This window comes from Falco punctatus (genome assembly GCF_963210335.1).
Source record: "Falco punctatus genome assembly, chromosome: 2".
Taxonomy (NCBI): Eukaryota; Metazoa; Chordata; class Aves; order Falconiformes; family Falconidae; genus Falco; species Falco punctatus.
In genome coordinates, this window is record NC_137581.1 from 65086265 (window position 1) to 65113862 (window position 27598).

The following is a 27598-nucleotide window of genomic DNA, read 5'->3' on the forward strand; positions in this document are numbered from 1 at the left end:
GCTTTATGGGTTCAGTCTTTGGGAACCACCTTTTAAATTAGTTTCTCTCACTTGTCTGAAACAAAACTTGGTCCTCCCCAGCCTGGATTGAAGGTAAAGTGGGAACAGTTATGAATGCTCTTCAACTTTTTTTGTGATTAATTTTTCTAACAGAAGAAGAAAAGCCAAAATACTAGAGAAAAATCCTACCTTATGCAGGATATGTTCTTCTCTCTTCTCTACTGCTGAATTTATTACAGGTATGCTAGAGGCATCCTAAACTAGAAGGAATGTTTTTATAAAGTCTTGATATTCTCTTAAATCAAAAGCTACTGACCAAATGCTCCTTTTTTCCCCCCACATATCTCCGAAGCAAACATGAAAGCACCTTGCAAAGCTGCCAAGAGAAAACATGCTAAAACAACAGCTCATAGTACAGAAAACATTTTCATACGGATATTGTCATGCAGGCTGCTAATCATAATGACAGGCATCACCTGCTCCTCTTTCTGCCACATAACATCCCAATGACAATTCCAGCAATTGCTTACATGGAAAAAGGAGTAGGAAAGGACTTATATATTTTTAGCTATCTTTTTAAAACACAGTTCAGCAGCTGGAGGAGGACAGGAGAAACCAACACCATTAGGCACTTACTCAAAGTGGAAATTGGAAAGTGCTATGTAGACCTCAGTTTCTGAACTTCTGAGGTAAAACATAAGTTTAAACACCAGGGACAGATTCTGCGCTCACTTCTTCTGTGTCATTTCATTGAGGATTCCAGATTTGTGCCCGTGCTGCTGTAGGGGCATCAGAATCTCCTTCACCGGGGTTTACTATTTACTTTGCAGGAACTTTTAAGTGAATCATAATTTGTTGGTTTTCTTGAAAAATAAAAGTAAAAAATTGGGGAAAAAAAGGAAAAGGGGAAAAAGGAAAATGAAAAAAAAAAAGAAAATGGAAAAGGAAATGGAAAATAAGAGAAGAAAAATAAAAAAAAAGAAAAAAAGAAAAAGGAAAAGGATAAGAAAAATGAAAAAGAAAAAAGAAGGAAAAGAAAAAGAAAAAATAAAAAGAAAGAAAAAGAAAGAAAAAAGAAAAGGAAAGGGAAAAGAAGTTGAAGAAGTTGGAGAGGACATGTGAGGCAAGGCAAGGCAAAGTAAGGCAAGAAAGAGGAATAATGGGAATAAAGGAAAAAGGAAAAAAAAAGGAAAAAGGAAAGAGGAAAGAGGAAAGAGGAAAAAGGTAAAGCAGTTGTAACTCTTCTTCTTGAGGTTTTTGTGGTGCTCAGACTTGTGGAATGTATCACAGCCTGACTGCTGACCTATTACAACTGCTTGAAGACCTCGGCCAAAATTTCTGATACTGATACAGCAACATGTAATCTGCTCAATCTAAAAATAAAGAATGATGCTTAGGAAATAGTGTAAGATTAATTTATTTACAAACATTTCAGCCAGTTATATTTAAAAAAAAACCCTTTTGTTCTGAAGACTGAAGAAGAGTAAAAGCATAATTCAGAAATTTTAGACACACTGAAGCTTTGCTGTTCCTTGGGAGTATTTTTAGTGTTGGGTTTTCCTTTTCTGGAAGCTTCAATTGTAACAATACCTTGCACCACAGAGCTGGTGTGGGGTTCAGTGGTTTATTAAAAGCTAATCCGTGAGACATGAGGTTTACAAGTGTCACAGACACATTAGATTTGAGAAGGAGGAGGAACACAGTGGTGAAAGGATTGTCAAATATACAGAGAATATCCCCATAAGTGGCTCCTACCATTAGTTTTGCAGGAAAGCATTAGTTCTGAAAATTAATTTCATATGTGTGATTGCTGGTCACAGCTGCTTAGGAAGTGGTATTATAGCAAGTTAGACTGAAATCAGTCAAAAGAGGTTTCATTTATTTTTTTCCATTTGAGATTGTCTCACTGGTTTGAGCAGCACTCTTTATACTCAGAAATCACTACATCTGTAAAAAAACCACAAAGACCATAAATATCAGTCCTGAATAATTCAGCTATCTTCACCTACTAACTCTCGACTAATTCCTTCGCTATGGATGTCGGTCAGTTATCTACAGCGTTTGATATAGTCTTTATAGAAAGAGAAAATGGCAGAAGCCGCTTTACTTTTCCTCCATGGATAGCCGGTAAAGATTCTCGCCCAAGTACTCGAGCCTCTCCCTTTGTTCCAGGTCCTGGTACAAGCCTCTGGGGACCTTGCTCAGGCCATAAACCAAGCCGTAGAGGCAGCCGGCAATGGACCCAGTCGCTGCACTTTCTCCTGCAGGTTTAAGCACAATTGCAATGGTCTCAGTGTCACCAGCACATACAGAACCAAACCTGTGCTGCACAGAGGTGGAAATACAAAACTGCTACGGGGGCATGGTGGTGGCACGGTGAGTCGGTCCCAATGGCTTGCACCACCCCACATACTGCCTCCGGTAGCACAGGTGAGGATGCCCAGGGAAGGGAGCAAGGCAAGCACGTGATGATGCCTCTGCAGCATGTGCTCCTGGGCTAGGAGCTTCTACAGTGTGGGGAAAATTCACTCCAACACAGCAGCTCTTGTGAGCAGCTAGCCATCATTAGGAATAAAGGAGGGAAAAGTAGTTGCAGGGCTCCCTGCTACACAGAAAACATCCTGGACTGGAGTGTCTCTTCCTTCCTCACAGCACAGTGTGGCACTGCACGTGCTTTAAAGCCTCCAGCCATGGTGAGCAGCACTGATGCTCCGTGCAGTGCCCGCGGGCTCGTGCCTGCTGGGCTCTGCGGTGAGGGTCTGTGAGCTCTCACCGCTGTGTTGGGGCGAGTGAGCAACCCAGCAGCTTTGCAAAGGGCCCATGCCAGGCTGGGAGGGAGGGAGTGATTTGGGGCTGGGGTCCTTTCCCCCCAGCTACGCTGGCCCTCTTGAAAGCCCAGCAGGATGCAGCTGTCAGTGAGAGAGTTATCTCTTGCGAAGCTGTAGAAGTAATAAATTGTGTGCTTTAAAGTGCTAGGTTTCATCTGCCTGGCACTGGTTGGGCACTGTATTATTTTTCTCCCTTACTTGGTTTTGCTATGTGCAGCTAAGAGGTTCCTTTACCTGAGGGACTAACATTTTGGTGGGGGAAGATGCCACCCCTTTACAAAGCCATGCTGGATTTACTCCTTGTGCACCTCTGGCGACACCATGAGACTTGGATGGAATAGCATTCGAAAAGCACCGTGAATGGCTTGTGTGGCAGCTGCTGCTACAAGAAGGGGGTTTGTTTGGTGGGTAAAACCAGGGGCACAGATACAACAGGCAACGTGGAAGATCGGCCAACAGCAGCAGCCGACAGCCAGGAGGACTCTCTCCCACCCTTGGCAAGGGTGCAGAGCATGGGAGGCGCAGGGGGGCCTCACCTCCGTGGAACATGGAGCGGTTGCAGAGCTCCGTCCAGTCCCCGCCGCAGCCCAGCAAGGCATCGTAAGCAATCATGGGGGCATCGTGGCCTCGTCTGCCCCCCCGGCCTTCGGAGCTCCATCTCCTGTACGTCTGTGGGAGAGACGGTGGCATCAAGGTAGGGCATTGACAGTGGGGGTGGGAGGCACACGGCTGTGCCAGGGTGACTTCTGCCCTGCTGGGTGGGAATAGCTCACCTCGCGGGGAAAAGGCAGCAGGCAGCCGCATTGCCCTTGCTGCCCACACTGCCCGCATTGCCCACATTGCCTGCACTGCCAGCATTGCCCGCACTGCCCGCACTGCCCGCACTGCCCGCACTGCCCACACTGCCCGCACTGCCCACATTGCCCGCACTGCCTGCACTGCCCACACTGCCCGCACTGCCCGCACTGCCCACATTGCCCGCACTGCCTGCACTGCCCACACTGCCCGCACTGCCCGCACTGCCCACATTGCCCGCACTGCCTGCACTGCCCACACTGCCCGCACTGCCCGCACTGCCCGCACTGCCCGCACTGCCCACACTGCCCGCATTGCCCACACTGCTGCCTGCGGCACAGGGTGAGACAGCACGGCCGCAGCTACCGCAGCACGGGTGGTGCCTGAGGCGCAGGTGTAAGCCTGCACCCCAGCTTAACGCACCAAGCTCTTGGCTGGCCATGAAGCTGGCTTGATTTAAGCAAGCCCAGAAGGCCAAAAAGTAGGTGACATAGATTCCAAGTTCACACCTTTGAAATATCTTATTATTTAAAAAACTCGGGTTGGTAAGGACTTACTTTGTCAGTCCTTTTCCTGCCTCTGGGAAATATTCTCAACTCCCCTTGTCACACATTTGCAAATGTTTCAATTAGCCAAGTTTTACATGGAGGGTGGAAAAGTTCCAATTCCGTTATTTCTTTAGGGGCTCAATTTCAGACTATGTTATCTTAAGCCCCTTCTCCGAATTTTTCTTGACAAGACTTTTCCCTCCTCTTCTACAAGTATTTGTTAAATAAAAGGGAAAATACTTTGCAAATGTAAGAAAAGTTTCCTCCTCAGGAGGAGAAAGAAGAAAAAAAACCCAAACCCACAGAGAGGTTTTCAAAGGAAAACCAGATTTTCTCTAGAAGAGGTAGCTCCAGAACTTACTTTTTCCTGCCCCAAATCCCCAAATTAAATCAACGCTGATAAATGTATAGTAAAATAGTACCTCCCTTTAAAGGAAATGGGCAGCTTTATTTCCTGAACGTTAAGTTTCATTACGTTAGATCCACTTGTTGCTGCTTGGCTGGCTCTTGGTTTCCGCAACCCATATGCAGGGTTTGCATTTATATCTATTCACGTTACCCTCAGCCATTACACACATGCTTGTGGTTTATGTGCATATACATCAAACAAAGCAGAGTTGGACTGCAGCTTTACTCTGCTGCTGTCGGGGTTTTTGTTTGTTTGGTTGGTTGGTTGGTTGTTTTTGGTTGTTTTTGTGTTTTTTTTCCCCATCTATAAAGTATTTCTGTCTTTATCCTGTCCTCTGACACATGCATACTTTCCAGCCTTCTTGCTGCAGCTCAGAAGCTGGTGGAGCAGTACTGGCCCACGTGTAATACTACCAAAGGCAAGAGGACTAAGCGTGGAGGTGCTATTCTGGGTGCGCAGGCAGGAGGCTCAAGTGTTCCTGCATTTAGCCCTTAAGACCCCATATGCTTCTGCACACGTCTGATGTCATCCCACCTGGCTGAAACAACTTTACATTAGGGATAGATGTCCTCGTGGCCGAGCCTGGGGGGACTTAACTGCACCAAGGCAGCCCTTCTCAAACTTCGCGGCCCTGTCGTGTGGCACCAGCCCAGCTTCCCTAGGGTGGGTGGGCAAGGACCCGTATCACAGAGTGCGTGGACTGGAGTGTCAATACCCGCTCCTTCCTGCTGAAGGCACTGAGCTGCTGCCAAGCCCTGGAGGTAATTCACAGGTCCTCTCCTCGCTGCAAACCCCTGCAGTCAGTAATCACAGCTGCCTCTGACTTCCTCACCCTCCAGGAGCTGACCCACTACTGGCTAGCACTCCCTTTCCATCTTTCCTTTTCCTTTTCCACCCCTTTTTGGGTCCTTGCACAGTACTGGTTTAAGCAACTCCATCTTAAGGGGATGAGCTCCTCAGAGTCTAATTGGCCTGGGTGACTTTGGTTTGGTTCCTCCCTTTTCTGTCACACACCGTGTCCAGCATGGGAAAGTGAGCAGGGTGACAGATTTATTTGCAGAAGCAAGGCTGACCTCAAGTGCAGAGCAATGTCTGCCTGCTCACTGTGTATCTAGTATGTTCCAAACATGTACCACTGAAAAATGATTTATCCTACATTGGCTCATCTTGTATTTATCCATTCAAGAAGGAGTAATTTGCCTTTTTTCTAGTTTTCTCCAAATTTAAGCTGTATACCTGCTTACAGAGAATGTGACCGTTGCTGCTTAGAATTTTGAGGTGTCATTTCTTTTAGAGAGGGAAATTGCCTTTGTGATGTACTTGGATCAATCCAAGCCACATTTGAAGGCTTCACTTTCACAGCTCCTAAGCTGGTACATGCCTGCGAAAAGGTGCACGTGGTCAAGCAGGAACATGTGTACAGTGACCTGCTGGCAAGAGTGGTGACAGATATTGGTGCTTTAGTAATGGCCTGCAGAAAGGCGATCAGCTATACCTCCAGACACAAGTGGCCTGCTAGTTTGGAGGGAATGCAAAGGGAAACACTCCTGGGAAAAAGGCAGGCAGGATGGTGACCTTCTCCTCATTTATTCTTTCCATGGCTATTAACATGCTCAGCTTATAAGCATATTAAGTCTCTGGACTTTTGTCAGGCTGTGATCTCTGGCTGGCGGTGGAGTTTGAGGGTCAAGCAACATTTACCTTTGTTGTGCATCAAAATAAATAGCTCAATAGGCTAAATTAGTTGGGCTGGGGTGGTGAAAGTAAATTTTGTTTCTGCGTTAGGAATTCATGTAGTTCTCTCTTGAAATGATCATGGGGAAATACTATTTTAGTTTCTCCTAAAGCTAAGACTCTGGTAGAACTGGAAGGAACAAAAAGCTGGTAGTGAATTCATGGCACTGAATTAATAAATAAACCTGGAAGGGGATCTATTCTTTATGTTTAGAGTGAGCAATTTCTTATTATCCACAGTCAATCTATCTTCCATTGGCACCTTTCACTGCATAGATAAGCACCTAAAAATATACTAATTGACTTCTCAGAATAGAACTGTTTTAATAGTCTGGGAAAAGGATTGATTTATGGGAAAGGGTGACAAGAATCACAGACTCATTGCTTAGCTGCTAAGTGGAGAGTTTTGAGAGGTGCCAGCACATATCAGAAAGCTTTGAACACCAGGGAAGAAGACACATTCTTTCTCTTGAGTTAAGAAAATATAACCAGAATTGATGAGGCAAAGGAAAGATCATGTATGCTATAAAGTAGTATCCCATGGGACGTGGTGAAACACCATCTCTTGAGACACTTAAAACTAGTCTGGGCACAGCCTGCCTTGGCAGAGAATTGTGTAGGATGGCTGTCGTCTGTTCAGAGGACCATGACTAAGTCCAGCTCCTAGTATCCAGGGGGATTTCTGTGGGACTCGGGCCACAGTTCCATTAGGATCCATCCAGTGACATGTTTGCCTTCTCCACCCTCAAATAGCTGTGGCTTACGTTTTGTGCCTGCTCTGGGTGTCAATACATCTGACATTCAGTCGGCCTCTCTGCCATGTTTCCTCCTATTGCAGCAACCCCAGGACTGGTGACAACTGCTTTCTTACACTAACACATACCAGGGCCAAGAATGGGAGTTGTTTTTTCTTGCTTGAAGAAAAAGAAAAACTTCCTGACTACTCTGGCACTGGGAACAGCTGAAAAATCCTGGTGTGTCTCTTTGAAAATACCTCTCTGGGTTTAAAGGCTTTCCGAGCGCTTCCTGAAGTTCCAGTTACCTTTTCTCTCTCCTCTGCGTCGTAGTTGTCTGGAAAGACAGGTTTATTCTGATTTTCCTCATTGATTTCTCTCTCCTCCAAATAAAACTGCCACTTGGCTTCAAAATAAAACCAGTGCTCCTGATATTCTGAATACAAAAGAAATTAATGATGAAGTATTTCATCTTGGCAATCTTTTCAGTTTTACTTCAATACATGTTAAAGAAAATTACAGTATTGACTGACCCAAAACCCTAGGTATTTTACAGCAATGTACATTAAGCAGGCTTAGGTACTAAGTATGCATTTTAATATGGAGTGGGACATCTAACTGGAAACAGAAGATGTGAACGAAGGGAATATTTTCAGTCTTGTGATATTTTTATGGTGTATTAAAATTACATTAAGATACATCAATATGAGATTTTTAGAGAACTTACTGAGAAATGATCCAAAGAAAAGGTAAGAGTCAACAAAAAGAGAAAAAAAATCAATACTATGCCAATTTTTATATTCCTTTCCTACGAGTAAAGAATATCTGAAAATGCTTACATGTCCTAAATGCAAATTGCCTCCTGCCTCAGTTATCACTTTTTAATCACGTAATTTCTCCAGTATTTCTGTTCTGTTTTCACAGAGTTTCTATGTGATCTTTCAGGAAAAGGCAGATAGGAAAGGCCAAATTTTCCATTTGCATATATTATAATACCTATCAAATGTAGTAGAAGGGATAAACAGCACACACATCTGCTATCTGTGCCCACAGAAATAAGCCTTTTTTAATAACCATAGGTCTTTCGCCTTTTCCTGTCACTATTGGAAGAGTATCTCTAATCACGCTTAACACTGCGCGTGTAAATAATCTTATGAAATTCAGTTTATTCTCAAAACAATGCTCTGGCTCAACCTTTTTATAAAAGATTATAAAGGTGTGTAAGTCACCCCGACCTGTTAAGCACACACGCATGCACCCGTCTGCAGAAACGAGGCCTGAGTGAAACCTGGCCTGGGAAGCCCATGGGGATACGGAATTAGAAAGCAGTGACATGGACCGGGCGGCTAAGTGTGCCAAGGCAAACTAGCAATTCAGTATGGGACTGCTGGCGTACAGTTTAAAATAAAACTGAGCATTGCCATTTTTTCCCTGGCTCTGTCCTGCTTGGTCTCTCCGTTGTGTGCTGCAAGTGGCTGAGGAGCATGCACACAGCCAATTTCTCTGAAGGACGTAATCTGATTTTATTTGCCTAAATTGCCTCTTTGGCAATTAAAATCTTTAAAGCAGTTCAACTCCTTGCAAAAAAATCCAAGCTGCCTTGTAGGACCTGATAGTCTCCCAAGGTTGCTGGTTCCCCAGCCCCAGACAGGGATGAGCCTTCAGCCACATGCCCTCTATGCGGGGGAATGCCCAGCTGCCCTTCTTCTGAGTCCATGCCCCAGTTTTGCCTGATCACAAGGAAGCCATTCACTAGAACCCTAAAAAACTAGGGTGGGGGTTAGAAAACAGAGTGAAAGTGCACTCACAGGCATCAGGCCAAGAGAGCATCTTGAGGGGAAAAAAAAAGTCACATGAAGAAAATGTTGGCAGTTGAAGTGAACTACCAGCACCCACTCCAGCAGCTGGTTGCAAGACGGCTTTTAGAAATGCAGGTGACCTGACAGGTTTCTTTCTTTTTTTTTCCTTCCCCTACTTCCCTCACAACCATAAGCGATGAATGCATCAAAACCAAATGTTTGCTACGAAGTGCCTCAACGAGCAAGGAAGTGTGATTATTCCAATGCACAGGTTCAGAAACAAAGGGATAAAGCAGCTGCAGGAGACCTGTGTTGCATGGGCGACCTGTAGCATGGTCAGAAATCCCTTGAGCCCAGCCTGAGACGATGGTCACATTTAGGCCCACAGGACTACCTGGGAAGTGATTGCAACTGAGTATTGGAGTGGTGTGTTGAATCAAGCCCTCTGCAACTGAACGCTGTGTTTGTTCTTCATGGGGGATAATGCAGCTAAAAAAGAGTTTTCTAAAACTGGAAGGCTCTGGCAGGGTGTCTTTGCAGTGCATCTCACCAGCCAAGTAGCTTAACCTTAATGCAGGAGATTTTTCCCACTACCAAAATAGGATGAAGCTCAACAATATGGGCACTAGCCGGAGAGCGTGCCTCAGGAGTCCAACATGCATACCTCCATGCTGAGGGGTCCTGCTCGGGTGGAGTGACAGGGACCTGCTGCAAAGCCACTCAGAGAGGAGCTCGCTCACACTAATCCTGCACCTGCTCCTCATAGGTCTCGGCTAAAAAAATCCTGGTGCACCATGAGGCACAGACGAAAACGCGGGGTCTTTCAGAAAGGCTCCCTGGTGTTCCTTTCAGATTTTAAAGCAGCAGCTTTCCTTCCTGGGTAAATCTTCATTTCTGAGTGCTCTCAAGGAAAGGTTTCCATTGAATTCAATCTTTCTCAACAGCTGCCCCTTGAGATTAACAGAAAAACCTCTTTCCTCGATTGTTTAATGTAACAACACTTGTCTGTCCATGGCAGGTCTCACCGTTGCAAATGCCTCACTCCCTGGCAAGAGGGGACTAAAATACCTTTGCCGTGAAGATCACATACATTAGTAAAGTAGCAATGTCAAGTTCAGTAGTTGTGCTATGCTCAGTTGTTTTAAAACAAGGATACAACAGGTTGTATTTTAATATTGGTTCAGAAAAGCAACAAGTCAAATCTGGATTTGTGGTCAAAAGCTAACTCTTGGTCAGGTGGTATCTGCAGGTGAACTTTTCCAGGCAAAATGAAGAACATCAGTGGGTTTTCTTATGGAAAATATTAGATGGTGCTAACTGATGGAAGGGAGATGAATAATTCATATCTCAGCAGTTAGTTTGCCTAATAACCTGCTAAATATCATTTCCTCCCTCCCCCCTGCCCAGCAATCTTTGAAGACTTCCTAAAAATAAAACTGTGCAGTAGGGCATTATCATTGCTATTTCTCTTCGTATTTTTGCCACCAGTATACCAGGCAACTAACAGACTGTAGAAGAAGGTGGTACCACCTGTGAAGAGCTGACAGTCTGAGCAGAGAAAGCAGAAGGGCAGCCTGTGGAGATGGGAGAGTGGGGAAAGCAGCAAAATGGACAGACTGGGGAGCAATGTCTCTTTGGTGTCTTTCTAGCAAACATAATTTTAAGAAAAATAACTCTTTTGATTCAGACACATTACCTGCCATGTGGCGAATGGTCTTCTTGCAGTATTCTTCAGCCATCGGCACAACCTTCATCATCTCTCTTCCCCACTGCGCAAGGGGTTTCCCTTGTATTGCATATGCCACAAAGAGAGCTGTGCATAGGGACCCTAGAAAGCCTGGAATTCATTGGTAGAAATGATTAATTAATGCACGGTCTTGCTTGTACCATCCTTGTCATGTCCTTTGTAAAATCATTAGTGGAATGCCTCACGGCTGTTGGGTAAGATTAATGTATATGACCTATCCCCCCCCGTTTGCAGGCTGGCTCGTGGCATGTTGAGATCCTTGGCTAACATGTGGTGCCCATTGGGTTACAACTTACTTTACATAGAAGGGAGCCTCTGTTCTCTGTGGTGTGATATGACAGAAATTGAGGTAGCATTCAAAAATAAACATAATCCACTAATGTGATACCAAAAATCTTCTAATTGAAATAACTGACTTGCGCAAAGTGATTCAATTACAAGCTATACCATGTCACTTACAGATTCATCCAGCCCAAGGGCTGTGGTTGTTAGATCTAACACTACTTCTGGCTCATTTTACTCTAAAGGGACAAGTCCATGTCCTACTTGGACAATTGCTTCTTTCCTCTAAGGGGACAAGCCCATGTTCCCTTAGAGGAAAGAAGCAATTGTCCAAGACATGCTGTCGCCTGCCTAGCTGGGTCTTCCACTTTGGAAAAGAATATACTTAAGATGAACTTTCTGTTGATGGGTGCTGAACACTTCCATGATATCAGAAACAGAGGGGCTCATTTCTTGTCTTTTTTTGTGCTCATGGTATTCCGTCAAAGGCAACAAAACCAACCCCGTGCAACATGCAAAAGAAACTTAAGCAAACAACTCAGTCGTTTAAACAAGCCCCAGGTGAGCGAAGTATTGACGCGTGTGCATCTCTCAGTGCATGGGTACAAAAGCGCTCACTCGTGCGTAGAGGTAGTAAGGTAAGCATGAACTTTGTGTGTTTTGCTAAAGGTAAACCCAAATTATTTTAGGAGGTTAGAAGTCCAGATGAGACTATTACTAATTCTCTCTGCCATAAGACCTGCGATACTGCTCCAGGCCCAAGGCACATCTAACCCAGAATCTAACAGATGCTTTCATAAAGAATAAAACCCCAGGTAAAGCCAGCTCAAAGGGCCTCACCTGGGTAGTGAGCATCTAACCCAACTGCCATAAGGATCCTTGAGTGCCACATTCAGCGTGAGGGCGGCAGCAGAGGCTTTAGAGGGTGAAGTAAAGGGCAGCGGGACAAGTCACTGCAGAGGGTGGCAGAGGTTGAGGTGTGCCCAGAAGGTTTTGGGGGGGCTGGCAGTCTCTTTCTGCCTGTTCCCCAGGCAGCCCCCTCCCCCTGCTGCTATCACCCTGCTCCCCCTCCTTGCAGCAGCCCTCGCATAGCCTGCTGCCCCTCACCAGGGAAGGAAGCAAGCCCCAGCAGAGGGTTCTGGCTCTGCAAATTATGCCAATAGGGAGCGAGCCTAATTGGCCTGGCTTCTCCACACCCCAGAGCTTCTAGAGTAGCTCTAGGGCAATTTTAATTACACAGCTTGATTGCTTTTAATAGTGACAGCCTTTCTTGTCCGTTTGCCTGATCCCCTTTGAACAGAGGCGTATCTGTAGACTTTGCAGCTGCCTGTAGCAGCAAGGTCTGTGGCTTAACTGCGCACCACACAGGGAGGGATTTCCTTTGTCTGCTTGTTTCAGTCCTGACTGACACGTCAGTTGGTTTTTTTCAGACTTTGAGTTATGAGAATTGCAATTGACATTTCCCTGCCACCTTTCAGAATGGCGGTGAGGTCCATGGTGGCCCTTCCACCCCTCTCCTCTCCACCTCCCCGCTGTGCCACTTGCCTCTTTCCCCAGCTGAAAACTCCTTCTGGGTGAAATGCCTCCTTGTACGGAAGGTGTTTGACAAGGTGGATGCTCCTTGCTGCCTTTTTCTGGCTCTGCTAAGTCCTTTCTGAGGTGGGAGACCCGAACTGCAAGCAGTCTTACTGCTGCTAATGCACCATAGACTTTATATATTGGCTTAATACTATTTTCTGCTTTGCTTTGAATTCTTTTCCTCTAATATTATGCCATCCTGATGGCTTTTCTGACTGCTTCAGAGCACTGAGTGTGTTGAACATGTCACCATTCATTATGGTTTTATTTATTGCTGTTTAAAGCAGACAGAACGAATACACACTTACACAGCATAAAATTATCAGAATGACAGACCTGAATATTCAAAACAACTTTAAATCTATTTATTTATGTTTTGTTTAGAGAACGTTTCAGATTGTGTCCTAAAATGTGTGGAGTTAGATTTTTTTTTTTGGCTTTCTACCTTTGCCTACAGTGATTGGATATGACAAAACCTGTCAAGAGAAAAATGTTATTATCTCCTGAACCATAAACTCGCTTGATAACAGTGAGTCATCTAGATGTACATGAAACCTAAAATTTGATCAGGGCAAGTGACATGAACACGATCCAGACATTGGACGCTTTAGTTATTGGTATTTTAGGAAGGAAAACTTCTATGCCTGAGGTTGTTGTCTGCATAATATACAAGCAAATACATAATCCTATGTAAATATTGTATACATCTATATACTACTCAAGCAAAATTCAAACCAAGGCCTTGGAGTCTGCAAAGCAGAATCAATTTAACCAGGTGAATTCACAGCCTTAGGGACATCAGCACACCAATACGTCAGTGGGCATTACCTGTAGGGTGGTTATGAGTCATTCGTCCGCATTCAATGCTCACTTCAATCAGCGACTCCAGCCTTTCCGGCTTCCAGTATCGCATCCCTAAACACATGGCTTTTGTGGATGCTCCAAATCCAGAACCTAAAGTAAAAAAATAATGCCAAGCATTTTAAAGGAGACTAATAGTACACAAATATGTTGATAAAATGTGAAACAAGCACATTTTATCAATTCAGCTCGTGTGTGGGAACTTCCCAGGGAATGGGAAATTAGCATGCAACACTAGTTACAAGTTTTGGAAGTTTCTTGCAAAGAATTTTGCTTCTACGCAGCCATTCTGGTTTTACAGTTATTTTCCAATATTCTCAAGTGCTATGAAGAGAATAGTGGGTTCAGAAAGCAGTGTGCTTTCTCGTTCACAGACCTTGTTCAAACTCTCATGCTATCTTTACTCATTCCTGGCTAATAACCACCGTTTTGCTTGCTCCAGATGCCAGCACTAGAAACAGAAGTTTGAGAAACAGATACACGTTTACTATCCACTTGTTTTAGTAGTCTTCATGCTGAGATCATGATTAAAACACTTTATATGAGTATCACAGTTGATCTTTCAATTTTAATATGTTTCATCCTAGGGAGTCCCACAGGTAGTTAAAATAGTTTCTGTGACATACTAAAATATTGTCCAAAAAGAACCCAAGGGCTATGGAGCCAAATCATCCCAAGCTGGGCAATGTCAGGGCTGAGGTTTCCCGTGTGACCTGAATTAGTGCTTGTGAGCACACTCACGCTACAGCCTACACTTACTGAGCTTGGTCTTGGGAATTTCTGCCTTGTGCAGCACAGACTTCATTTATGGAATAGCTAATTCAGAATTTCTTTCAGTCCTCGGCATTGAGTGCATGATTCCAGGTGTTCAACTTTTAAGCGCTTTATTGAATGGAGAGTTAAATTTACTAATGAGTTTCTCTGTGGTACTTATCACAGTAATATCAGGATGCTACAGAATTTTTAATGAGCTTATCTTTGCAAGACACCAGTGAGGTGATTATCTCCTCTTTGCAACTGGTGAGACAAACGTGCCCAAAAAAGCATTAACTCATTGCAGGAGCCCACCCTGAGATAGATAGGGTTTGATTTTTCAAAGTACTTGGCATTTTTCAGCACTGTCTTTGCTCAATCACACTTCCCTGTGACCTTGGGTAGAGCTGAGAGCAATCAGCATTTCTCTCCTTGGCCCCTGGAAGATAAGGGGCATATTTATGCCACCTAATTTTAGCCTCTGTGGACCCTGCATTAGGAGCACAGTCTCCCTGTCTTTCCCAGATAGGCAGCATGGAGAAAGGCTGTATCTCTGTGAGCCCGTCTGATGGTGTAGTAGGAGCAATTCATGGGCTGGAGCGAACTGAAGCAGCAGATGCCAAAGAGCCAGGGTCAGGGCTTCTAGTCACCTCTTTTGAGAAGAGCCCTCAGCTGTTCCCCTGGGCTGTGGCTGCTGTGGGTGCAGAGCGCCAGGGGCTCTCTTGGAGCACTGCTTGTTGTTTAGCATCGTCTCAAGCAGCTCCAGCTCAGGTGTCCTAGGATCATGAGTGTGATCAGAGTGTGGTAATGGGGCTGGCAGGAAGATTTATTTCAAGCCAAAGTGAAGCCTGAGTGAAACTAACATAAGCCACCCATTGGCATCTCCAGGTTCAATACAGACTGACTAGGATCTGAATTTCTCCCTTGGGAAATGAACTCTTCTCCCAGAAAAGCAGCTATCCTGAGTGAGCACCCTGGCTAGGTGATGGAATTAGGTTAGCTGAAGGCATTTCTTCCCTTCCTCCTCAAAATCTGATGTGCAAATTTGCATGCAATAACTCTTCCAAATAAGGCCGAACACCTGATAAATGTGACATGAAAGGGTTTGCAAAATACCATTTTATTCCCTGCAAGCTCAGAGCTTGCTTCCCCATTCCTTGCTAGCCTTCCTGATAACAGTGAAAGGGGCCCTCTCCAGAATGCCTTTGGCCACTGCTCCTCATGAAAAGGCTGGATACTTGTTCTGCAAATGGCATGTTTGCTCCTGTTATGTCACATACGCTACCTCTGTAGTGCCTGATTATGAAGGAGCCAGGAGCAGATAAAACTGTCTGCCTATCCCACAAATCACACAGAAACCACCAGGAAGAGTCAGGAAAGAAATCCAGTCTTCCAGAGTACCAGTCAGCTTAACTGGGAGAATGTATCTTCTCCCGCTTACAAGACCAAACTGTTCATTAAACCGTCTGCTGCCGTAGAGCAGTGGATGAGTCTTTTTCACTATGCAGTCCTGGTTCCTCCAAAGCATGCAAGCCACAATCCACGCTGGTTATCCAAGAGGGGAGGGTGTTGCACTACACAGAGTTGTTAATTAAATGACATATCTTAGCATATACAAAGTGGAGGATGCACTACTGTAATCTGTCTGCTGCTCTGAAGAATCTTGTCTTTGCAATGTCATTGTGTTCCTCCAGTCTAGGAAGTTATATTAAAACCTTCTGCAGAATTAGAGAAACAAACTTGGTAACAAAAAATTCCATGACAGGGAGTAACATTAAGCCTAGACAGGGCTCCAGGTGATTAGCAGCTGTTAGCTTCCGTGTCTCCCTGTCTACCATTTGAATCAATGAAGTAAAGGACAGCAAGACTAGTCCAAGCAACAGGTGAGACACATGGGTAAGAACATAAGGACTGTCCTGCATGATCACACCAAAGGTTGACCTAACTTACCGTGTGTGATAGTGGCTAATGGAGAGGATACTTAAGAAAGAGCAAAAGTATGATGATGCTACCCCTTTGTACTAACTAAGCTGCTGCCAATTTGTGGCCCTGGTCCAGGAGGCAGCTGGCTATCCATCTTTCTGCTTAGTAACCCTTGAAGGATTTCCTTTGGGTGAATTTTCCCAGCTCTATTTTGAACTCACATGAACTGTAGCATCTGCTAATCAGCATTGGAAAATATATTTTTTCATAATTAGGTGTTGTGTGAAGAAGTTCTTCCTTTTGCTTCCTTTGAACTCATGATCTGCCAGTTTCATTTGGAGTCTCTGGTTTCTGTGCTGGAGGAGACTGAGTTTTCTGTGTCCCTATTCATGTTCTCCAAGTGATCTATGACTTTACAGCTCTCTATCGTACTACCTCAGACATCACAGCTTATGGATACTAGTCCAACCATCCTCTCTCATATTCTTTCTAGTTCTCTTACATCCTTTGGGGGGGGGGGGGGGGGGGCAGGGAGGGACCAGATTATATACAGTGATCAAGGAACAGCAGCTATGGATTTATACCATGGTGCAAACATGTTTTGTGTTTTGTTGTCTGTTCCTTTCCCATTAATTTCTGATAGTCTATTTGCTTTCTGGCTCTTATGGAGCAATGAAGTGATGAACTACATTAGCTCCACGATCCCTTCCCTGAGTGGTAACTGAGTCAGCAATTGCAACTACATATATAAAATTAGGATTTCCCTCCCTGCTCACCTATGGCTTTTCACTTATCTGCATTGCATCTGGTACTGCTACTGTGCCACATGGTTATTCATCATTGTGAGCATCTTCCACAAGTTGGCGTTATATTATATTTGACTTTGCTGATCCACTATACACTTGCATTTCTGGTTTGTTTGTGGACATGTTGAACAACAGAAGTTCAGCACAGGTACCTCCTTCTCTGTGGAGAAGACAGACTGCAATCTCCTGCTCTTCATTTACTGTCTTTTAACCAGTTGTCCATCCTCAGGAGACCTTTTCACCATCCAGCTTAGTGCCTCATCACTTAGTGCCTTTGGTGAGGGACCTCGTTGAGAGTCTTTTGGAAATCCTAACAGACCATCTTCACAATGGCTCCTTTATTCTTCCTGTTTCTTGGCTACTTCATGAGCTTTCTAATAGCATTCTAAGTTGTAAATTCTTGTCACAAAAGCTGTGTTGACACTTTCTTATTACATCATTTTAATTTGTGCACTATATTATTCTCTTGCAGTATATAATAACTCAGTGTGCTTTTCTTCACTCTACATCTGTAGAATAATAAAGATCAGCTTAGTGGCTGCTAAGCCCTGAAGAGGATGTGTCTTTTGTGACTACAGACTGTTCTGCATGAGACCGTAGAACCTGGCACCTTTTTCTCCTGCCTGTCTGCGGTTTATCCTTCACTTTTGTTCCCCAACTTTCCACATTTTACTCATACTCTTTCCTCATGCTCCTCTACCAATGCCACCAGCAAAAAGGCACTGTTCTCAAGTGCCACGAGGAAGCCCAGCAGCTGCTCCGGCAGCTGTAGATAAGGACCTGTTTGGATGCTGCAGCCTCAGCCTGGAATACACACAGTGCAGGCAGAGCCAAGCTGCTGTTTGACTGACTTTTCAGTCATTTCAGTCAGATTCTGAAGGCACATCTCTGGCTCAAGGGGTACCACCCTACTCAGATTTTGGTTCCAGCTCTCAAACATCAGTGATTCTCCTCTGAAAATTTTGATTTTTTGGCAATGGAACAAAACATTTTTACCACGTCTCAGAAACGGTAGAGTTATCTGTATCAAAACCTTGAACAACCGCTGACAGACGGAGGCAAACACTCAGTGGAGAAAATTTTAGCCTTGAGCTTATCAACATCATAAACTGGAAACAAACTCTTAAAACAGAAGGTGTTAGACAGCCTTGGACAGGTCTTCTGGCCATCACAGGAATCTCACCAGCCTTTAACATAAACCAGGTACCTCTGCCATTAGTGTGGCATGAGCATGGCACAAGGTGGCAGAGAGACACGCCGGGCAGCCTGACTTAAGAATTCATGCTGCTGACTACGCCCACAAGAACTTGAGTGGAGGAGCATTGTATAAGGCAACACAAAATTACCTAAGCTAAGATTTCACTGGTCCATGAGGGCTGGCACATGAATTCTTGCTAGAAGTGAGGTAAGACAGAATAACCACAGGAAAACAGCATTTTGGTTCCAGCTCATCCAAGATATCATCCATCTGTTAGGCATCCAGTGCCCGTGGAATGTCTTTGCCTCAAGAAGAAATAAATTAAAGTTCAATTTCAAAGTTAATTATGTCCATAGCAATGTCAAGTCGCACAGTAGGCTGAACATCGTCACCTCAGGTCACTGCTTCTTTTGCTCTCAGAGTGAAAAAAAGGCTTCTTGAGACATTCAGGACTATATTTGTCAGACCACACGGAGCAGGTGGGCTTTAGCTGCCAGGTCTTGAAACAGGAATTAATTTTAGATCCTTCTAGTCCAGAGTATCCCAAAAGCAAATAGTTTGTTGTGGAAAGCTGGGGAGGAGGAAGGCTAAGAGAAGAGTTGTAGCTCCAACACAGCAATGGGCCAGGGAACAGCCATGCTCCACTGCTGGAGGTGTTGAGAACTGCTCAGGGCCAGCAGCAGCTCCCACAATTGTTCTGACCAAATTTTACCCATGGTCAGTCATAAAATATACGACAACGGCTGAAGAGGCACTTTCCTAGATTTGCCTGGCTAATAGCAGGGTGGGCAGAATACATGGGGAGGGGATCCTTTTCCCTCCCAGCAGCTGTTGTGAGGAGCGGGGGCGGAGTGAAGGATGCTTTTTGTGTCAGACTGACTGCAGAGACCCAGAAATAGCCGTGGCATTGTGCCACTGGGTCTTTGCCACCATGTTGCATCAATGCACAATGCGGTTGAGCGGTGCCAGTATGTACTGTGGTGGTACAGCATCACACTGACAGTGCAATGTCTGTGTGAGCTGCCATCACCTTCTGGCTGTCTAGGTCTGCTTCACCTGGTGATGCAGTGTCTCAACGGGCTTTCAAGGTTAATTGCACTCTATGGCTATACGCGTACGTGTGTGCGTGTAATTGCATGCATGTTATTTAACTTGAAGTAGAAATTCAATTTATCATAAAATGAAATGATCATAAAGAGAAAGAAAAAGAGGTTCAGGGGTAGGGAAACAGGGCTAGGAATATTAAGGGTTATCAGCAAAAGTCATAGCTGTTAGCAGGGCATCCACCTGGAGAAAAGCCTCTGCTTTCCCTCCAGTGAATGCATTGGTGCTGAAAGCAATTTAGAGGCTTGGTTTTTGTTTCAGATATGCCATCACTAAAGAGATCCAAGACTACAAATGTTTAAACAAAAAATGGCAGAAAATATTTCTTAATATAACCATTAAACTCAAGGACAAAGATCTGGACCCCGAGGCACAGAGCCAAGAACAAAGTCTCTTTAAATAGATGTTAAAGCGGGAAGGGTTAGTTTACGAGAGGACATAGTGCCCTACAGAAGGAATTCCTGGCAGACCTCCTGCCATCCTCAGGCAAGCATGGAAACGTTTCAGGGGTAGTAGCCTTTGATGTCAGGGGGAAAAAGGAAACAATTTCCATATAGGCACAAACACTGAAAGCATGCATTATTCCAGCCAGGATCTGTAAATGGAAAGCGGTACTGTACCCTTTTCATTGAATGGTGTGTGCCAAGCAAGAAGGTAGTTGTCTGGTTTTAATTCCCTGCAGCCTTCGATGGTAGCGGGGTCTGGCCGCCTCCCCGGGAGCTTGTCGATAGCGTCCACGTAGCGTTTTACCAGCTCCCGGTACAGGTCCTCTAAACACCAGTAATCTGCTCGGAGGAGGGAAGAGAAGGTTGCTGTGTGAAGGCAGAAGAGCAAGAGGGCACTGACGACAAACAAGCAAGCTCACTATGCATTTAAGAAACATTCCTATTTCCACTTCCAATACACTGAGTTGTGTTTCTGGTGCCACTTTCACCACATTTTTGCACCCCCTGAGAGCGGGCTGGAGGGAGAACAGTCTCGTCTCTCTGTTCTCAATCCACTTTTAATTCCTTTAATCCAAAGATGAAGGCATTCTGTTCGTCAGCAGTAGCTGCTCAGGGGCTTTATTTAGACTCCGTGGTGTGAAGTATTTACAGAGGTGTCTAACCGTAAGGTGGGTACATGGCTGTCGTGGGCACTGGGTGTGTGCATGAAGCCAGCTGCACCCAGCTCAGCCTGTTATTTGCAGATGGGGATCCAATTTAAAAGTGAAAACCTATTATTTGAAAATTACCATCAAATTATTTTGAAGAGGTATGTATGATTAAACACAAAAGAAAATTACTGACCTTATTTTTAATCTATATTTTATATTTAATTTGTTTAAAATTTGTAGGTCTTTCATGCAGAGATCCCAGTATCCTATGTCAGCACAGTAACCAGAACTGTGAGCGTTCATAAAAATGTTTATAAAGATTAATAGGAGTAGTAAATCCATAGAGTCTGTAGTATTTCCAGCAGATAAATTTCTTTCTGGAATATGTCCACTAACAACATCTGTTTATTGATTACTATTACCAAGGTCTACAGTCTTGCCTAAGCAGGAACCTTCCCCCTGTTAAACATACGCTGTTTCTTCTGTATAGCTGCTTCTCTCAGCTGCTGTTGCATGTTGTTGGGCTTGGAGAGCCCTGCCCTCAGCCCTGGCTGAGGAAAAGCTTCCACCGGCATCTATTACAGTTGTGTAATCAGTGGGAACTGAGGAGGCAGTTGGGATTTGTCCATTTATATCTTTTCTACAAATGTAGAGACACTCCATTTAATACTTGGTTTGACGCACAGATTGAATGACACAGTAGGGGAAGTTCTTCTAAAAACATCTTCATTTTGTCAAAGATGATGATTTCTTGAAATCCACGCAAGGTTTAATTTAAGAGAAAGTCTGAAGCCCCATAATCCAGAGCTGCTCACAAATGCCAGTGAAGCAGACAGACAAATAAAGAAGATGCAGGGTAAAACCAAGATTCCCCTCTTTTCACGTAAAAAAAATACCCTATCAGTTACGCTGGTCGTCCCACATACAATCCTAAAGGAACAAGATACTTTCAAGCTGCTGACCCTTTCCAGATTTAGGAATCAGGTGTCAGTTTATCTGGATTGGAGCCAGGAGTAGGATTTACCGCCCAGCAGCTTCTGCAGAAGTCTTGTCCCCAGAGCCAGAGTCCCTGTGGTCCAGCACCTCTGGGATGCCTGAGCCCACCATGGCTCCTGCACCTGGAGCCAGGCTGCTGTCTCAGCTGTCAAGCCAATCAGGCAGGTTCTTTAGAAATTAACTCTTACATTTTTTAAACCTGTGTTTAAGTCAGGGAGGAAAAGGCTTTCCTTGTTGCAGGGATAATTCACCTGGCTTTGGTGATGCTGTTCTTGTTCCTCCCTTGTGGGACAGGTTCCTGCTGGAAGCAGAAGTTTCATTCATCCTTCATTGTCGGATCGACCTTTCAGTCTGTGCACGTGGTGGATTTGGGGAGCGCCACTTCTGTCTGCAGCAGTGCCCACAGCCCCCACCTGCTTCTGGCCATGGCCTTCCTTGGGACATCTTCCATGCAGCTGGCAAAACTGGCCAGAATCACCTCCCCAGGTGAGAACTGCCTTTGTCCTTAACACAAACCTCCACCTTGTGCTTGGCTGCTGCCACAGGCTCAGGCTGGGAGCTCTCCCAAGGGCAGCGCCCTGGCAATGGGACTTCACAGTGAGCCTAAGCCTTGGACATGTCCGTCCCAGCCTGCCAGCATCCCGCATGTTCCTGCAGGCACGCACCTGCACCCAGGGGATGCTGCGGGGGCAGGTGAACAGGAGGTGTGGGGAGAAGGGCAGGAGGGACAGGAATATTCCTATTGCTTATTCACCCTCCTTTCCCTTGCTCCCCACCTTTTTTTTTTTTGGCTGGTAATGTTCCAGACACACAATATACTCTTTAGAATCGCAGCTTCTGCGGCAGTGAGGGCTCCCCACTCCAGGTCACCAGGGCTAGGGCTGGCTGCCTTCAGCCCCACGGACCCACGTTCACCTTCCTGAGCTTCACTCTGCTGACCTGGGTGACGTGGCACACAGCCTGGGCCATGAACAAGCCCAGTGGCTTTTTTGCATTCCCCTTGCCAGGAGGAGACACTGCTTCAGGCAGGAAGCAGAGAGAAAGACTCTCTTTCCCCCATTCACCAATGTTACTGTGAAATGAAGTTTTCTTACTAAAATTCTGCACTCCAGCTTGTTGCTTTCTCACCAGCCCATACAATCACTTTTTAAATAAGCTTGTCTGATCAGGACAAATAAATGAGAGTGTAGGATAAACACAGCCGATGGGAATTATAGCTGAGACATTTTTTCTTTAGAGCCATAGTGCTCCTGCTATATTTAAGTAATAAGATTTATTATTTCACTGTTAGTCTAACTGGCTTGATTACCCAGAAGTTATAGGTTTAAAGAGTTTAATAAGAAAGAAACATATGATACGTATTTAATCATAGCCTATATTCAGAAATATGTTAGTCATCCTTTTTCTTGATAGGCTGACATCTTGCCCTTATCTTTAGTGTATTAGCCACCCCTTAAACCATTGGTTAGCTAATAGCCAAGTATGAAGTGTCCAACACACTCTTCAACTGATCTCTATGTACTAAATTTAGAGCAGATTGGAAGCAGGCAGATAAAGCGGTGAAACAGAAGCACAAGGGAGGTTTCATTGACATGAAGGATAGTTAGCCACGTTGTGAGCTTCTGCTACTGTTAGTTATCCAGCGTTACGCGTGTTTTGTTTTGTTTTTTTTTTTTTAAATCAGGGGTATTTTTGCAGAAATTAAAAAAATTGATTCATTCTGAAGAGGCAAAATATTGCTGAATGGTCACTGTCTTCTGGTGTACTTTGGATGATGATCTTGGCAACCTCAGAAAGCTCTAGTTTGATGGGTAAGGTGTTGATACACATATCACTCTATCTTACAAAAGACTATTCCTACCTTAAGAAAAACCAAACATTCTCAAACTATCGTGATTTTAGGAGACACATATTAATAACTTCCACTATTCTGATAGACTTTATTATAAGCATTGTGTGTTAGAATATTTTTTAGACTAAAGACACAGAGCTTTCCTTATAAAGCAAATTGTTCTTTTTCTGGCCTTGCAGGTGCAACATTTTGCCCGAGGGGCAGCAAAGAGGAGACAGAAATAGTGATTTTAGCCTGAAAGAGATATTAAGGTGACTTTACTCCAGCTTGGAGTTTTGGACACAAACATGTTAAAAATGTGCTTAGGAGAGCTCTTATCTTTTACAGAAGACTCTCTAGTGGCTATATTATTCCCTGCCATACTCCAGTGTACAGATAATTTACTTAGCAATTATTTTTGTTGTGCTGGACATGCGGTTTTTAGTCTTTAAGCTTTAACAAATTGCATAAACCTAGGGAAAATACAGGGAGAGCCCCTTCACACTCAAGAAATCGAAACTCCCCAGTTTGTGTGATGGCTGCAGGATTACGCTCACGGAGGAGACAAGCTAATGCACAACATCAAGCGCATAAGCAGCATTTGTGACGCTTTCTCACAACTTCCCCAGCACTCAGGCTTATTCTAAGAAATGCAGCAGTTCGACAATTTTGCTCCTTTCCAGACTGCGTTTGCTAGTCCCATCGTACCTACCTGTGATGACAGCCTCTGCTGTAGCCATGTGCATGAGCGTGTTGTCACTTACTGGCCACTTGTCAGGAGAGAGCACCAGGTTCTCAAGCCCTCCAATTTCCTTCAGCTCCTGCTGGATTTTTGCACCTAAAGCATTGTTTTCTCGGGAAAAATTGCGATAACCAAGAGCATCCCCTACCCCAGCCAGCACAAACGCAGCCTTAAATTTATCCATCCCTGAGACGTTTTCCACTTTCCTTTTGTCTGAGCCAGACACCACCAAATCCTGATCTTCCTTTGTTCCTTTGCCTTCGGCTCAGCTCCCCCGACACTTTATATCAGCCATTGTGTCACACCGAGAGTGCTCTCTATAAGGCAAGGACTTCCTTTTCTGGCTCTGCAGATGCCATCCCTTGTCTGGGACCCGACAGAGAGGAAATATTTCATAAGCCAGGGATCTTGCAGGGGCTTTGTTCAATGAAACTGCAAGAGCAGATCCACAAAGTGAAGTGCAAAAGCCTTGTTTCTGCAACCCAGCGTAAAGCAAGCCAGGAGAGCCTTAGCCCTACCCCGTGTAAGTAACTCTACACTCAGAAAAACAGATGCCTCCACAGGGGTGCTTACTTATTTAATAACTTGTAAAATATATTTTCCTGCTCTTTTCTGACATGATGGAGTCAGCCTCCCTTCCAGGGACCAGTCAGAAGGAAAGCCTGTCATAAAAGGAGTTTCCAGACTCTGTAAACACCAGAGTGAGGCGTTAGGCAGTAAAAAATCTAGTCAAATGTAGACGACCTCTCCCATTTCTAATTACGCCCTACGGTGATTTTCTGTCAACAGCCTTCTTGCTCTGTTCCACCTAGTACAAGGATGTTTTGCTAATCCATTGCACCCCTGGTTGAACACTGAGCAGAACACCAGCTTCACTCCCAAGCCTCTTACTCGTTGGCAAAGAGTGACTTTTTCCTAAGGCTGAGCTCAGGTGCAGCCCACATTTGGACTCTGGAAAAACTATTTTGAAAGATGTATTTAAATGGCATCCTGTGAATCTAAGGAAGTTCATGTATGAAGAAATACCACTTAGTGAGAACCAAGCTTTATTAATACCATCCTTTCAAACTTGATACTTGTGCAATTATGTGCTTCTTTCTGCTATTGCATTTTTTTCTGTGCTTCTGCCATGCAGTGCAAGAAGGGGCTCTGTGGTCTTGCAGCTTTTTAAATGCATTATGTCCACAAAGACATCCCTGTGTAGGCTCAACACCTCCCTTTCAAGGGGTCTGCTGAGACTGACTCTGTGGTTCTGAGTCATCATCCATGCTTTCCTAAAGGCTCACAAGTTACTACTACTTTACAGATAGAAATACAAAAGTAGATATAAATTTAGGCAGATAAACAGAAAGCTTTGATCAGCTTAACTGTAATTTTGATAAAGGGTACCTGGGGAAAGGTCTTTATTCTTCTTGGATCTTTTTCAGAAAGCGATACTGATTGCTGTTGGGATGGAAAAGGCCAGCGGTGTAAAGGACGCATCCTCCTATCACCCAGAGCGATAAGCAGTTAATGACAGAGTTATTAACACGTGTGGAAATATCACTGTACTTCATAAGAAACCTTAATCGAGTTTCAGAACACAGATAAGCATCACCATCCCTATCCTGCATTCGAAGAAATAAGGTGCCAGAGTGGTGAAAGCAGCCTCTGTTAGTACACTCCTGTTTTAAAGATCAGAATTTGGGTAACCAAGTGCTGAATATTAGGAAGAGGACACTGAGACTGTGTCTTCACTGTTAGGAAGGAGCAACTCTGTACTGAAAAAGCAAATAAAAAGGGCAATTATACCTTAGGATACCAGGGGCATTACGTAGGGACCAGAGGAGATGCAGGGCCAGGTATTCTGCCGTGGGGCCGAGGCCAGCCCGCTCCGGAGATGGCTGGCCACAGGTGGCAAGGATGCCGGCTCTTCTGCCCTGCACGGCTATGGGAACAGGCGTCACCTCCCACAGCCGGGGCATTTAAGCAACACAGAGGCAATCTTAGCGTCACCGCTCCACTGTCAGGTTCAGCAGAACCTCAGGTTCTGTGTGTCTTTAAGTGAACACTCCAAATGGAAAACTAAGGCCATGGCAGCTTACAAAAACCACACCAGGCAGAAGCACTGATGTTAATGTCTCCGTTAGTGGTCCACGCACCCTCCTGCGGCACCCACCCCTTCTCTGTTCCTGCAGAACATTATGGTTTGGAAGCACGTGGGAATTTGAACTTGCCAAGCAAGGACAGGAGAAACCACCTGCTGAGACACTGCGGAGAGCTAGTAAGGGCCTCATCAGGTGGAAGGTTCCCTCCTGAAAATGGGCAAAGCTATTCTTAGTTTTCCATTTACCTCTTCCTTCTGAATGTGGCTGGCAGTTGCACTGCCCTTTTGCCTCCCGTGGACTTTGCCCTGTTGCATGCACACTTGGCTGCTCATAACACAGCCCAAATTAGGAATAAAATCTTTGGCTTTAGAACTAAGGCTATAATGAAAACCCAGAGAAAATTTCAGAGACATTCTATTATTCAACACTGCAAAACAGAACACATCACAAAGAATTTAGTTTTTATTTAATTTGTTAGTTGCATGTGATCTCCTTTTTATGTGGTACTTCCAGCCACTGTGAGCTTTTTGGGCAGTACATTAGGCACGCTGACACCTACCCCTGCTCCCAGCAGAGGAGACAATTATTTGTAAAATACCACACTTGCATGGCTTAAACACAGCCAAAATACAGTAACTCCATAAAGATGGATAAGCATTTGCTTACCATACCTATTTACAATAGGAAAAAAAAGCCAAGCGGAGCTGGCAAAAAAAGGTTTGATGAAAGTTACATCAGATAAATGCAGCTTTGGTGTCCTTTTGGTACACATGACTGCTTTCAGATGGGGAGAATCCAGAAGAAAAAGAACAGGAAGGCAGGACAGAGAAAAGACTCGCTCCTGTTGGTGGCAACACGCTGTTCTTTCAGCCCAACTGCATTTGAAACCCTACGTGAGAACATGAAAGCATGCCTTCAGCAAATGTGGCTCCATCTGCTGCCTCCCACGAAGGGGATGCAAATCGCTGATCTCCATCACCCAGGAGAAGGCTCCCAGGCAATAGGGGCACTGCTGTCTTCTGCTGAATAAACAAGCTGGAGAACGAAGCATGGGCTGAGACCGCTCTGGCAGCACAAGCCCTTCAGCCTTTTAAGTCAGAAGACGACGACTACACCCCAAGTACCTCACCCACGAGTAAGTGAGCAAGTTGTACTTGCCCATTCAAAGACACTCAGCAGAGAAATGCTCTGGATTGCAAGTTCACCTATCCGAAGGATGCAGAGCCATATCCTGGAAAGGCAGGGTTGATACCAGATAGGTATCAGCCTTCTGTCAGAACCGCACCTTTGCAACTACTGAAGCGAAGGGCTTCCCTCTGGCAACGGGGACATTCTTTTAGGAATGATACAAATTATAGAACACATTCATTGAGATGCAGGAAAAAATAGACCAGTTTTACTCAATTCTTTAATAGTGGGGATGAATCATTTCCATACAGCTTTACACCACTGCCTTAAAGGAAAACTATGCCTTTAACAACACAGCATGGACTTCTTTCTTCTTCACCCTCTCGACAGGTCTATGTCATGACATGAAGCCTATAAGGTTTGCCTAACAACAAGTTGAGTATTTCACTGCTTGTAAAAGAGGCACAAGAAAAAACACATAGGAATTTGTCAAGTATACACACCAACAGGAGAAAGCATCTCAACAATTATACTCAACCAACATCTGAATGCCCTTAAGCTTCCCCAGGCTTTTCTCATTCAGAGGTGAATGTTGTACACTCCTGTCTGAAATACAGAA

General features: G+C 44.6%; 1 protein-coding gene across 6 annotated transcripts in view; it reads right to left on the reverse strand.

The window, feature by feature from the left end:
• ADPRHL1 (ADP-ribosylhydrolase like 1) overlaps positions 1–27598 on the reverse strand; it is a 46983-nt gene that overhangs the window by 18835 nt on the left and 550 nt on the right. The window contains exons 2-9 of one of the 6 annotated variants that reach the window (XM_080375488.1): positions 25154–25250; positions 19720–19884; positions 18144–18300; positions 13283–13408; positions 10544–10684; positions 7357–7484; positions 3365–3497; positions 2108–2261 (exon numbers count right to left, since the gene is read on the reverse strand). In XM_080375488.1, coding sequence (XP_080231614.1) covers positions 2108–2261; positions 3365–3497; positions 7357–7484; positions 10544–10684; positions 13283–13379 — 653 coding nt within the window. In that variant the 5' untranslated portion in view covers positions 13380–13408; positions 18144–18300; positions 19720–19884; positions 25154–25250. The other 5 variants (XM_080375485.1, XM_080375486.1, XM_080375484.1 and 2 more) reach the window with 5 other exon arrangements.